This window comes from Oncorhynchus tshawytscha, linkage group LG19 (assembly GCF_018296145.1).
Source record: "Oncorhynchus tshawytscha isolate Ot180627B linkage group LG19, Otsh_v2.0, whole genome shotgun sequence".
In the NCBI taxonomy this organism is placed as follows: Eukaryota; Metazoa; Chordata; class Actinopteri; order Salmoniformes; family Salmonidae; genus Oncorhynchus; species Oncorhynchus tshawytscha.
In genome coordinates this window covers 30768363-30783362 of record NC_056447.1, presented here as the reverse complement: position 1 = coordinate 30783362, position 15000 = coordinate 30768363, and the positions used below count along the sequence as shown (strand labels likewise).

At 43.4% G+C, this 15000-nt stretch overlaps 1 protein-coding gene across 5 annotated transcripts in view; it reads right to left on the bottom strand.

The window, feature by feature from the left end:
* Window positions 1-1502: 1502 nt before the first annotated feature.
* LOC112219241 (voltage-dependent calcium channel subunit alpha-2/delta-1-like) overlaps window positions 1503-15000 on the bottom strand; it is a 117687-nt gene continuing 104189 nt past the window's right edge. For 2 of the 5 annotated variants that reach the window (XM_042301570.1, XM_042301572.1), the window contains 8 exons: window positions 14108-14260; window positions 10320-10372; window positions 10177-10232; window positions 9770-9896; window positions 7367-7479; window positions 5942-6024; window positions 5480-5568; window positions 1503-3639 (listed from right to left, as the gene is read on the bottom strand). In XM_042301570.1, the coding sequence (XP_042157504.1) occupies window positions 3603-3639; window positions 5480-5568; window positions 5942-6024; window positions 7367-7479; window positions 9770-9896; window positions 10177-10232; window positions 10320-10372; window positions 14108-14260 (711 nt within the window). In that variant the 3' untranslated portion in view covers window positions 1503-3602. The remainder of the gene's footprint in view (window positions 3640-5479; window positions 5569-5941; window positions 6025-7366; window positions 7480-9769; window positions 9897-10176; window positions 10233-10319; window positions 10373-14107; window positions 14261-15000) is intronic. The other 3 variants (XM_042301571.1, XM_042301573.1, XR_006079365.1) reach the window with 2 other exon arrangements.

Sequence of the window (15000 nt, the reverse complement as noted above, 5' to 3'; positions counted from 1 at the left end):
CACTCTCTCTCTTCCTCAGTCTCTGTTAACTCTGAGCACTGGCATGTAAGGAGATAGCAGCCATGGTAAAGGCTATGAGCCCCATCACTACAGATGAGGAGTCACATTACACACAGACCCCCCAAGCTAACCAACCCTTCACACACACACCAAGACCTGCCAGTACAGCCCAACGTGATTCTTTTGAGCTTTCCTTTCCCAGTATAACAAACACAACGCTCAAAAAATGAACAGTAGTTGAATTAATCCAAATATAACATTGGGTAAACAACAACATAAACCTAAAGACACTCTGACCTGTCAGAGCCGAGATGCTTGACCAGAGCAGAAAATAGGCCAAGTCGGTTTCTCCCCCTGTCAAGACATCACAGAGAGAGGGGACTTGTGGGCCCATCCAGGGTTACAGTCTGGTACAGGGGACATGCTATGTCACTACACATCTCTCGGTCTTTCATCTGCATGGACACCTGTCCACGGTAATGCTGTGCCAGCACTGGCAGCACATTACACTGAGGTATTAGAACAATCATTCTGATTAAAGAAAGAAGAAGGCGATGCACTATATTTCTCCAAAAGCATCTTAGATACAACATTTGCATCCACAAATATCCCATTATGTAAAGGGTGTCATCACAGTTTGCAGGCCTTTAGAGTGTGTGGTTGAAGAATGTCCCATTGGTACCAGGTCATTCTGAGTGAGAACCCCTAAACTATGGCTTTAACATGATGTATCATCAGTTAGGGAGTCCAGTAGTGACACACTCACATGATCAGTATGAGAAAATAAATATCAACTCACGTTGGCATAATGAATCCCAAGCCTTGAAGAATATCAGTGAAAATCTCTGCCACGGGCAGATTCACTGTAACTAATGGTTGGTCATAGTTGCATAATGCCCTATTAGTATATCAGAGAATCTGAGGAGCATTATTGCGTTTTGAAAAACGTATTGTTATCAGTGTGCTAGAGAGCACAAGAACATGGTCATTGCATGTCTGTCAGTACCTTATGATGTTAAACCAAACACTGATAGGTGGCAGAGATAAGTGATTAGAGTGGCATACAGTGACATTCATCATGAAGCAGACATTACAAGCCAGTGCTGTACAGTACATCCATGTAACTGCATGATTGGAGTTATTTACTAACCTGTCAGCGGCAGTACAGTTGACTCTGTGTCAAGGCTCCTAACACAGTGGAATGGCTGTGAGAGACTCTCAGTTGTTCTCGCAGAGCGTTAGGAAGAGTTGTCCTCTCCCCTCACCTCATCTTTAGCAGTATCGTGACCTTGCTCTGCGCAGCTGAAAGATAACGCCATGTTTGTCCTGATCTGTGACCCGCTGTTTGATCTCTCCAGCATGAACTATTATTAAATCATTATTGAAGTATTACCGGTGGGAACAAGGGACCTCAAACAGTAAGCGGTTCTTTTATGTCCATCTGCTGTGCCAAGTTGCATGTCCATAAACTACTCTCCTGTTGAACGAACAGCTAATCAATAGACCATAACAATACTATACGTTTATTGTGAATACATCATATTTGCACAAGAATCACAACCATGTTATATAAACATTATAGCTCCTTTTTTCAGTTTCTTTTTTTTCTTTTCTTTTTTTACAGTAAATATCGTTATTGTACAAATGTATACAAAATGTAATCAGGCTAGTCAAGTTACACAAAAGAGAAGTCATGTATTAAAGCACAATCAAGGATTTCCCCAGGGACATGCCTGTACCAGGGCTACATAATGTTCTTGGTGTTAAACACACGTCAACACGTGACTCCGATAAACAGCCATGATCCTGAACGCCAAACCATTTAGTCACACGATGGCCATGGCAGAAAGGACAACACTGGCAGCGATAGGCCCTGATGTAAACAGGACATAACATTTTGGGTTAGGGTTACAGTGCTGCTTTTTTTGTCATGTGTAGTTTACAGTGAACTTAACTTTTGGTAAGGTTGGGATAAGAGTGGGGTAAGACTTGAAACTGTCTGTGGTAACAGTGCCTGTACCTTGGTCCTCTCCATCATGGCCAAACAGTGACTTATCCATGGTTTGAGGAGCGTCCAACATCGAACAGACTCATCCCGTCACATTGCAGCATTCTGACACCGAGCTTTCAGCGTCTCGTTGACAGCACTTAGAGAGCAACACAAAGAAGAAACAAGCAGTAGAAGAGGACGGAAAAGAAACAGTCTTTATACTGTATATGCTGATATCATTCTCCAGTTGTCTGCTCACCAGGGCATGTGATACAAACTCCTGTAGTCTTTTGGAAAGCTTTTCTGTCTTTCACTTTGCTGAAATCCTGAGTCTGGGGATCCAGAGGAAACTAACTTCAGGAGCACATTGTTCTACAGAGGTGGGTTCAAGTCTGTCTGGCAGTCTGAAGGTGAATGAGACTGACACCCAGGCTAGATAGATACCAGCTAGTTATGTAACATAGGAAACACATCTCTGAGCTACTGCTCCTGCTCTACTACTACACATAGCATACTGTACGGCGTGCAACTGGGACACATTGGGACATCATTCCAATGACTCCCCATCAAAGATTAACTCTGGATATATGAATGGGATGTTGACGCTACATAGGCACTAGGAATCTGATGCATCAAATGAAGCTATACTGTATATGTATCTATAAAGACCTGGGTCAAATAGATAGTGTATCACTTGAGTTGCACTAGATTTCACTTTCCCGGTGCAATGGAACCAATGGAATAGTCCCAAAAGTACAACCATGCTCACTCAGCAAGTGAACCTAAATGCACACCAAAAGTATTTAGGAAGTATTTGGCTCAGGTCATAGATTGGTACCATGGACATAACGATATTAAAGTAGGATTTGACCATGTTATCAGAGTCTCTTTCATGGGCCAACTATCCCCATTACTCTAATGAGCTTTATTTGGTGTCATAGTTAGTGTTGTTCAGCTCTCTGTTGAGTGAACCCTACTCTAGTCTACTGCATCTATTTACTCGCTCCTGGTTGACCTGGAACAATTGGATTATTGAGAATTTTGCTGTCCATTTCAGTTACAGCGTTTGTTGTCTTCATAATGATCTTTTTCTACATATAATAAATATCATAAGCAACAATAATACAAACAACTAGGCATACACAAATCATTTGCTGTCAGTGAAAAATAATATGTTGGCATGAAAGGACAGCCACTCAACCTCCCTCAGACTCAAACCAATACATAGATACTACAGAATTAAAGGGTTTGGTTAGCTCTTACTGTTGCACCATAGAATAGAATAGAATATCTCAGGCAATTGAAACATGGTAGAGAAGAGAAGTGAGCGATGAGAGAGAGCACCCTTTGGCATTGGAGAACGGTGGGAGAACAGGAGAGTGACTCCTCTTCCATACTGGCAGTGAGGTAACACATCAGTGATTACGTTCAGGGGATGGATCGTCAGAAAACAGTCCAATGTAAAACACTGTCTTAGTGAGATGTGAGTGTGTGTGTGTGTGTGTGTGTGTGTGTGCATTTGTGTGTTTGTGTAGGGGTCATGAGTCTCGGGAGCCAGTGAGGAGCCACAGCAGCAGTAGTTGGAGCCCCAACAAGGGCCAGAGAGAGGGGTTTAGAGAGGTCCCGCCCCCACAGTCAGAATCATCCTCCTGTTGGACACAACAAACGGTAATCAGACAGGCAGCCAATGAGATAATTCAAACCAGATTATGTGGCAAATTACAGATTAAACACATATTACAAGGCTGCGTTCAGGAGAGTGCAACATTATTGAAATCTCGGTGTGTGTGTGTGTGTCCTCCTGTTTGATGCCAGTGTTCAGGATATCTGTCAAAATATGTCCCCACGTGTCGGACATACGCAACACCAACACAGGCTCTCCTCAGGGATGTGTTTTGTCCCCACTTCTGTACATCTTGTACACTAATAGTTGTACTAGTTCCCATCCTGACAGACACCTCATTAAGTTCGCTGATGACACTGCCTTGATCAGCCTGTTGCATGATGACGAGGAACATCATGGCCCGTTCCTAGATGACTTTGTAGAGTGGTGTGAGGAATCACACTTGGTCCTCAATACCAACAAGACCAAAGAGATGTGCGTAGACTTCAGGAAGTGTTCACCACCTACCTCTGCAACATCTATCAGAGGTCAGAATTTAGAGATTGTAGAGGAATACAAATACCTGGGTGTCCACTTGGACAATAAGCTTCAGTGGAGTAAATGTAAAGACCTGGTCTACAAAAAGAGCCAACAGAGACTGTTCTTTCTCAAAAAGTTGGGATCATTTAATATAGACTCTACTATACTGACTCTGTTTTACAAATCTTTCATTGAGAGTATTTGAACTTGTTGTATTGTTTGTTGGTTTGGCAATGTCACTGACAACCACAGCAAGCAAGGTACTTGGAGTCAGACAGACAGGCCTGGATGAGATCTTTAAGGTCAGGACCCTCCGTAAGGCTCACAAAATCATTTTAGACCCAAGTCACCCCCTGTACCTGGACTTTGAACTACTCCCCTCTGGGCGCAGGTATAGGGCATCCCTCAGCAGGAAGAACACAACTAGACAATCATTTGTGCCAGGTGTGATATCCCTCCTAAATAGCTTGGGCTAATGTTCCTATCGACCTAGAAAGGACAACAAGCTAGTCTCTTTTTATTGGTATGCAACTGTTATGAAAGTTGATTGTCAATTTATTTTGTTACTTAAACGTCACTTTAAACGTGTAAATGACACTGCAACAATAAAGTCAGTAAATTAAATATCTGTGCATGCTCTTGGCCTTGGTGTGTGTGTATGTTTACGTGTGTGTGTGTGTGTGTGTCGTACAGTACAGCACATCGTCAAAGGTAGGAAACCCATCTGTTGCTTCCTCAATGTACTCTAGAGGGAATATAGACTGCAGAGGAACTTCCATCGTTCAGTTGGGGAAGAGGGCTTTGTCCTACATTCACTCTCTGAAGAGGATCTACATCCTCTGTATAATACCTGTACCCCCCATTCCCAGGCCAGCCGAAACATCGCTCCCGGCCTGTGTGTGTGTGACAGGTCTATTATGGGCAGTACGAAGACTGTGTGTAGGCAAGGGAAATACTGTGGGGTATGTTAAATATTTACATGAGTGATGTCAGTATTTTTCAGAGTAGGAGATGATGTCACATTCACAGTAGCAGCCTTCTCACCATCAATCACATTCCATCCACATCAACATGACTTAACAGTACACTATTCACCTGGTGTAGAATTACATGATCAAGTGGTAGATGCCTTTCTTTTGCTCTGGGTTTATCCAAGTGTGTTTATGCATTTGATGGACGTATTAGAAGCCACGTAGTAATTGATACCACATAGCTAGTATCAATTACGTGTAAGGTCTGATTATTGGAAGGTTTCAGGTCAGTTAGTAGTTGATGTGTGTAAGGCCTGACTATCAACAGTGGTGGAGTGACATGTCTCAGTTCAGTTTGTATTGAAGGACACTGACCCTGGGCCCAGCATCAACACCTGCAGCAACAGGAGGAGGGGGACAGGACTCAGACCAGAGACACCGCTGATTGGACACAGGGGCTCATCCTACCATTTCAAACAAGAGCCAACGGAGATGCAAAATGAAGGATGGAAATTGGAAATAGAAAAAGAGACAAGGAGAAAGAAAAAATGTAAAAGATGAGAATGAAGATTTCATGCAAAAACACGTAATGACAGTTACTGTAGTGCCAGTTAATGAAAGTCAGTTTAAAGGGTGAGATAATGCAGGATGATATAACTTAATGAAATATGTCAGAAAGATGAGAGAATGAACATGAGAAGACCTGTCATGCAAGCAACCAGTTCATTTGATGGAACAAAAAAGATCCCTGAGAGCAAAATGTAAAACAGATAAACAAATTCATGCAATCAGGCAATGAAGAACATTCAAACCAAGAGATAGAGAAAGAGAACTTACGTCTATGTTGTTGTCGAAACACACGTCAGGTCCTTTCCTGTATCTGGGGTTCTGAGCCAGCTCACATGGGTCTGGACCCTGGGCTGCACACACACACACTAAGGAAATACTAACACACTCACACCTCCTATTAGTACAATACTCCCACTCTGATCTTAAATACTGACACGTCCTGGTCAAACATACTGTAGATCTCTAACATCTCACACCTTTAACACGCTCCCTTACAAACTCAGACATATCACCCTGTCTGTGGCAGAGTATTATCCTTTAACACGCTCCCTTACAAACTCAGACATATCACCCTGTCTGTGGCAGAGTATTATCCTTTAACACGCTCCCTTACAAACTCAGACATATCACCCTATCTGTGGCAGAGTATTATCCTTTAACACGCTCCCTTACAAACTCAGACATATCCTTTAACACACGCTCCCTTACAAACTCAGACATATCACCCTGTCTGTGGCAGAGTATTATCCTTTAACACGCTCCCTTACAAACTCAGACATATCACCCTGTCTGTGGCAGAGTATTATCCTTTAACACGCTCCCTTACAAACCCTCAGACATATCACCCTCCCTTACAAACTCTGTGGCAGAGTATTATCCTTTAACACGCTCCCTTACAAACTCAGACATATCACCCTATCTGTGGCAGAGTATTATCCTTTAACACGCTCCCTTACAAACTCAGACATATCACCCTGTCTGTGGCAGAGTATTATCCTTTAACACGCTCCCTTACAATCTCAGACATATCACTCTGTCTGTGGCAGAGTATTATCCTTTAACAACTCCATTCATCATGATTGAACATGACACTGTGATTGGACAGACTCTCTTGCTGATAAATAGTGTGCAATACAGGGAGTGTGTACATTTTATAGCTTAACTCGCTGTATGTGTGAGTGTGTGTGTGTGTTTAGTCCTCATTATCAGCATATTGAGTCGTAATAAACTACAGGCCTCTGGTTTGACCCCCCTCTGAACTCTGAAGATGACACTTTTACTGTTATACCAGCAGGAAGCTAAATCCCCAGACACATATGTCTCGTACACACACACACGCACACGCACACACACAGTGATTCAAAGTGATCCCAACGTGGGCTCCAGATGTTCCATTCAGATACATAGCTCCATATGAATTTAGACTTGACAAAACATGACTCGAGTTTTTCACTCCAGCAGTAATACTAACTAAATGAATGCAACTGTACTACCATGTGTCCTGCTGATGGATGATGTAGTTATATGTGAGGGCACTTCTTATCTACAGCCATGTGGCTTCAATACACAGGCTTGGTATTATGTTGATAATGGTAGCAACATGTAGATAGATACAGTGCTGCTGAGCTTCTGTTACCGTTTGTCAAATGTAGAGGTTTGTATGTGTGTGTGGGCGTACGTGTCAAAGGATACAGGGTTGCTCAGCTTGTCTTAGTGGTCTGGGGTCACAAGACAGACAGGTGGCCTTGGCATCAGTGATCAGAAACACCAGGTTAGTGTGGGGCAGCTTCTCAGCTCGATACATCCTGAAACACACACACACAGTGTTATAGTAAGATACTTAGCATTATACATCATGAAAGGGTGAGAGGAGAGGTGAGAGAGGGGGAGAGGAGAGGAGATGAGAGGTGAGGGAGGGAGGGAAGAGAGGATATGAGAGGTGAGGGAGGGGAGAGAGGAGAGGAGAGGAGAGGAAGAGAGGAGATGAGAGGTGAGGGAGGGGAGAGAGGAGAGGAGAGGAGAAGAGAGGAGATGAGAGGTGAGGGAGGGGAGAGAGGGGGAGAGGAGAGGTGAGAGAGGGGAGAGGAGAGGTGAGAGAGGGAGAGAGGAGAGGAGAGGAAGAGAGGAGATGAGAGGTGAGGGAGGGGAGAGAGGAGAGAGAACACTTCCCTTCCATTGGAATGTTATTTTATTCTTTCAATGGAATTCAGCATTATTCCAAGACAGAAGGAAAAGGCTCCACTAGATTTCAACCCTAAAACAAATGGAAACACTCCCAACAGACTAACAAAGCTTACACACAAAATGCTCTTATCTGCCTCAGATAAGAGTAAACCATAAACGCTGCTCATTCCTTCTGCCTCCTGCGACATCACACATATGGGCTACCGTGGTGAAATACACTATATATACAAAAGTATGTGGACACCCCATCAAATTAGTGGATTTGGCTATTTCAGCCACACCCGTTGCTGACAGGTGTATAAACTCGAGCACATAGCTCGAGTTTATAGCCATGCAATCTCCATTCTACTGCCAATGGCCTTACTGAAGAGCTCAGTGACTTTTAACGTGGCCCCGCCATAGGATGCCACCATTCCAACAAGTCAGTTTGTCAAATTTTTGCCCTGCTAGTGGAAAGTTATAGGCGCAACAACGGCTCAGCCGCGAAGTGGTAGGCCACACAAGCTCACAGAACGGGATCACCGAGTGCTGAAGTGTGTAGCGCCCAAAAATCATCTGTCCTCAGATGCAACACTCACTATCGAGTTCCAAACTGCCTCTGGAAGCAACGTCAGCACAATAACTGTTCGTCAGGAGCTTCATGAAATGGGTTTCCCTGGCTGAGCAGGCACACACAAGCCTAAGATCACCATGCGCAATGCCAAGCGTCGGCTGGAGTTGTGTAAAGTTCACCGCCATTGAACTGGAAAAGTGTAAAAGCGTTCTCTGGATTGATGAATCACTCTTCACCATCTGGCAGTCCGATGGATGAATCTGGGTTTGGCGGTTGCAGGAGAACGCTACCTGCCTAAGGAATAATGGTCTGGGGCTGTTTTTCATGGTTCGGGAAAGGCCCCTTAGTCCCAGTGAAGGGAAATCTTTATGCTACAGCATACAATGAGATTCTAGGCCAGCCTTTCCTAAAGTATGGGTCGCGACCCAAGGTGGGTTGTGGACCTGCACAGAGCTCTTTTGTGGCAACAGTTTGGTGAAGGCCCTTTCCTGTTTCAGCATGACAATGCCCCCGTGCACAAAGCAAGGTCCATATAGAAATGGTTTGTAGAGATCGGTGTGGAAGAACTTGACTGGCCTACACATATGAATATATTAATTGGAAAGCAGACTGTGAGCTAGGACTAATCACTTCAACATCAGTGCCCGACCTCACTAATGCTCTTGTGGCTGAATGGAAGCAAGTCCCCGCAACAATGTTCCAACATCTAGTGGAAAGCCTTCCCAGAAGAGTGGAGGCAGTTATAGCAGGAAAGGGGGGGACCAACTCCATAATAATGCCTATGATTTTGGAATGAGATGTTCGACGAGCAGGTGTCCACATACCTTTGGTCATGTGGTGTATATGTGGTTCAGATGAACAAACAGCAATTAATAAATCACACACATTCTACAGGGCAGTGGAGCCACCGCCTCCTCTCGTCTGTGGCTCTTTCTTTATGGTGCTCGTTAAAGTTTACATGTCTTTAGTCATTAATATTGACGAGAAAAACGTTAGTCGCATGGGGCTCATATACCCACTGCAGTTCTACCACATTCAGCCCTCACACCACATGTGAGTTGCAGCACAAAAACAGGGGAAAAGGTTGGGAGAGCGCTCTCAGCAAACATTGTTTCCCCCTGTGTTCAGCTTCTGACAGATCAATGTAATGTGTCTGATCAGAGCCCAGCCGACAGCAGCTGCCTGAACAGAGCTGGAAATCACAGAGGAAAGCAGGAAACTGACCCCATTCTGCATCTACAATTATCCAGGAAGGAGAATCTCCCTTTTCACACACACCCACACACACACACACACACACACACACACACACACACACACACACACACACACACACACACACACACACACACACACACCTGGAGCAGTTTCCACAGTCAAGGACTCCCGAGTAGGATCTCTCTTCGTTGTCGAAGAAGTACTGAGTCTGCTCTGTGATACAACTCTCCTTAAACATGTTAGCTGACATGTCATCATCTGAATCCACTAGAGAGAGAGAGAGAGAGAGAGAGAAAGAGAGATAGATACAGAGAAAGAGATAGAGAATCCACTACTGTCACCATACGTAACCAAAAACACAAATCAACAAACAAGCAAACCAAACAGGTCTGTGCTTACAACTCCTCCACATAACTACTCCAAAGCCCAAGGATATTTACACTATATTAACAGCCCATTTAAGCGACAACAAACATATTGTACCTTTATAAATTGACTGTTGTATAATCACATAATTACATCCAATATACTGTACCCTAACACTCACCTGCCTCTACGAAGCTGGGGAATATGAGACCATAGAAGACTTGCTGCATTATCGACCTAGAGAGACAAACAAACACATTACTGTTGGTCTAAACAGCAGACCATATCTAAACAGTAGTTACAGTAACCAGCCCATTTACTCACCAGGTAGCAGTGGAGGCCCACCAACCTATACTCAGCATGTCTGCTATAGTGGGCTGGAGAGTGAAGAGGAGAGCAGCACTGAGTGCACAATTCACAACATAAGGACAAAATACAGTGCCTTGCGAAAGTATTCGGCCCCCTTGAACTTTGCGACCTTTTGCCACATTTCAGGCTTCAAACATAAAGATATAAAACTGTATTTTTTTGTGAAGAATCAACAACAAGTGGGACACAATCATGAAGTGGAACGACATTTATTGGATATTTCAAACTTTTTTAACAAATCAAAAACTGAAAAATTGGGCGTGCAAAATTATTCAGCCCCTTTACTTTCAGTGCAGCAAACTCTCTCCAGAAGTTCAGTGAGGATCTCTGAATGATCCAATGTTGACCTAAATGACTAATGATGATAAATACAATCCACCTGTGTGTAATCAAGTCTCCGTATAAATGCACCTGCACTGTGATAGTCTCAGAGGTCCGTTAAAAGCGCAGAGAGCATCATGAAGAACAAGGAACACACCAGGCAGGTCCGAGATACTGTTGTGAAGAAGTTTAAAGCCGGATATGGATACAAAAAGATTTCCCAAGCTTTAAACATCCCAAGGAGCACTGTGCAAGCGATAATATTGAAATGGAAGGAGTATCAGACCACTGCAAATCTACCAAGACCCGGCCGTCCCTCTAAACTTTCAGCTCATACAAGGAGAAGACTGATCAGAGATGCAGCCAAGAGGCCCATGATCACTCTGGATGAACTGCAGAGATCTACAGCTGAGGTGGGAGACTCTGTCCATAGGACAACAATCAGTCGTTTATAGCACAAATCTGGCCTTTATGGAAGAGTGGCAAGAAGAAAGCCATTTCTTAAAGATATCCATAAAAAGTGTCATTTAAAGTTTGCCACAAGCCACCTGGGAGACACACCAAACATGTGGAAGAAGGTGCTCTGGTCAGATGAAACCAAAATTGAACTTTTTGGCAACAATGCAAAACGTTATGTTTTTCAAAAACTGAAAAATTGGGTGTGCAAAATTATTCAGCCCCCTTAAGTTAATACTTTGTAGCGCCACCTTTTGCTGCGATTACAGCTGTAAGTCACTTGGGGTATGTCTCTATCAGTTTTGCACATCGAGAGACTGAAAATGTTTCCCATTCCACCTTGCAAAACAGCTCGAGCTCAGTGAGGTTGGATGGAGAGCATTTGTGAACAGCAGTTTTCAGTTCTTTTCACAGATTCTCGATTGGATTCAGGTTTGGACTTTGATTTGGCCATTCTAACACCTGGATATGTTTATTTTTGAACCATTCCATTGTAGATTTTGCTTTATGTTTTGGATCATTGTCTTGTTGGAAGACAAATCTCCGTCCCAGTCTCAGGTCTTTTGCAGACTCCATCAGGTTTTCTTCCAGAATGGTCCTGTATTTGGCTCCATCCATCTTCCTATCAATTTTAACCATCTTCCCTGTCCCTGCTGAAGAAAAGCAGGCCCAAACCATGATGCTGCCACCACCATGTTTGACAGTGGGGATGGTGTGTTCAGGGTGATGAGCTGTGTTGCTTTTACGCCAAACATAACGTTTTGCATTGTTGCCAAAAAGTTCAATTTTGGTTTCATCTGACCAGAGCACCTTCTTCCACATGTTTGGTGTGTCTCCCAGGTGGCTTCTGGCAAACTTTAAACGACACATTTTATGGATATCTTTAAGAAATGGCTTTCTTCTTGCCACTCTTCCATAAAGGCCAGATTTGTGCTATAAACGACTGATTGTTGTCCTATGGACAGAGTCTCCCACTTCAGCTGTAGATCTCTGCAGTTCATCCAGAGTGATCATGGGCCTCTTGGCTGCATCTCTGATCAGTCTTCTCCTTGTATGAGCTGAAAGTTTAGAGGGACGGCCGGGTCTTGGTAGATTTGCAGTGGTCTGATACTCCTTCCATTTCAATATTATCGCTTGCACAGTGCTCCTTGGGATGTTTAAAGCTTGGGAAATCTTTTTGTATCCAAATCCGGCTTTAAACTTCTTCACAACAGTATCTCGGACCTGCCTGGTGTGTTCCTTGTTCTTCATGATGCTCTCTGCGCTTTTAACGGACCTCTGAGACTATCACAGTGCAGGTGCATTTATACGGAGACTTGATTACACACAGGTGGATTGTATTTATCATCATTAGTCATTTAGGTAAACATTGGATCATTCAGAGATCCTCACTGAACTTCTGGAGAGAGTTTGCTGCACTGAAAGTAAAGGGGCTGAATAATTTTGCACGACCAATTTTTCAGTTTTTGATTTGTTAAAAAAGTTTGAAATATCCAATAAATGTCGTTCCACTTCATGATTGTGTCCCACTTGTTGTTGATTCTTCACAAAAAAATACAGTTTTATATCTTTATGTTTGAAGCCTGAAATGTGGCAAAAGGTCGCAAAGTTCAAGGGGGCCGAATACTTTCGCAAGGCACTGTATATGCATATACAGTGCATTCAAAAAGTATTCAGACCCCTTCACTTTTCCCACAATTTGTTACGTTACAGCCTTTTTCTAAAAATGATTCTACACACAATACCCCATAATGACAAAGCAAAAACAGTTGTCGAAGTGTTTTAAGTTTTACAAATAAGAAACAGAAATAGCTTATTTGCATAAATATTCAGACCCTTTGCTATGAGACTCGAAATTGAGCTCAGGTGCATTCTGTTTCCATTGATCATCCATGAGATGTTTCTACAACTTGATTGGAGTCCACCTGTGGTAAATTCAATTGATTGGACATGATTTGGAAAGGCACACACCTGTCTATATAAGGTCCCACAGTTGACAGTGCATGTCAGAGCAAAAACCAAGCCATACGGTCAAAGAAATTGTCCGTAGAGCTCCGTGACAGGATGGTGTCGAGGCACAGATCTGGGGAAGGGTACCAAAACATGTCTGCAGCATTGAAGGTCCCCAAGAACACAGTGGCCTCCATCATTCTGAAATGGAAGAAGTTTGGAACCACCAATACTCTTCATAGAGCTGGCCGCCCGGCTAAACTGAGCAATCGGGGGAGAAGGGCCTTGGTCAGGGAAGTGAACAAGAACATGTTGGTCACTCTGACAGAGCTCCAGAGTTCCTCTGTGGAGATGGGAGAATGGAGCAAAGTACAAAGAGATCCTTAATGAAAACCTGCTCCAGAGTACTCAGGACCTCAGACTGATGCAAAGGTTCACCTTCCAACAGGACAACGACCCTAAGCATACAGCCATGACAATGCATGAGTGGCTTCGGGACAAGTCTCTGAATGTCCTTGAGTAGCCCAGCCAGAGCCCGGACTTCAACCCGATCGAACATCTCTGGAGAGACCTGAAAATAGCTGTGCAGCGACGCTCCCCATCCAACCTGACAGAGCTTGAGAGGATCTGCAGAGAAGAATGGGAGAAACTCCCCAAATACAGGTGTGCCAAGCTTGTAGCGTCATACCCAGGAAGACTCACGGCTGTAATCGCTGCCAAAGGGGCTTCAACAAAGTACTGAGTAAAGGGTCTGAATACTTATGTAAATGTTATATTTCCCTTTTTTTTATAGGTTTGCAAACATTTTCTAAAAACCTGTTTTTGCTTTGTCGTGATGGGGTATTGTGTGTAGATTGATGAGGGGAAAAAACGATTTAATCCATAGTTGAATAAGGCTGTAGCGTAAGTGAAGGGGTCTGAATACTTTCTGAATGCACTGTATGTAACAGAAGAGGTAACCAAAGCAAGATAATGCATTTATGCATGTGTGTGTGCTGTGTGTGCGTGTCTCTCACCACATAGACAGATCGTGGCCCTGCAGCAGCCTTGCTGTCTCTCTCAGGATCGCAGACTGACTGGTAGTCGTAGGTCTTGTTGAAGGAGTACAGAGACGTGTTGACCAGACTGATCATCACGACTGGGTCTACCTCCCCAAAGAACTGACCAATCTGTACTCAGGGAACAGAGAGAGCTGCGTTCAACTACCACACCTACACATTTATTCATAAAGAACTGACCTATCGATGCACACAGAGAACAAGGTTGTACTCAAGACTCCCCACGGAGAACTAGAGGAGCATTCAACAACCAAAGAGGTAAAATGGATGCCTGCTCTATGCATTAGAAAGCCTAGATCCAAAATGAATGGGGAGGTGTGAACTACCTAATCCAATTTAACTAGTAGAGCCAAAACATGCCATTCACTTAGATTGAAGACTGCAGGATTCTCCTAAGGAGTATAGTAGGATATAGTAGGATATATATAGGATATAAGGAGTATAGTAGGATATATATAGGATATAAGGAGTATAGTAGGATATAGTAGGATATATATAGGATATAAGGAGTATAGTAGGATATAGTAGGATATATATAGGATATAAGGAGTATAGTAGGATATACAACGCAGATTCAGCATGACTTTAGACCACATGAAATGTATGAAAACATCTGTCCAACTTTGATACAGGGGTGAACTCTCTCTTTAATAGGGGTTAGCATAACAGAGTGGGAACCTCTCCCTTTCTCTCCCTCTCTCTCTGATACTGTTCCAGAGACTAACCCTTTACTCTGCTGGAGAAGCAGACTTCTGTACTACAGGAGCTTTTAAACACACTCTAACAGGACACAATGGGCTCAGAACGATGCCATACCCATGTCATAATCATGTCATAAGGCGTATATATGA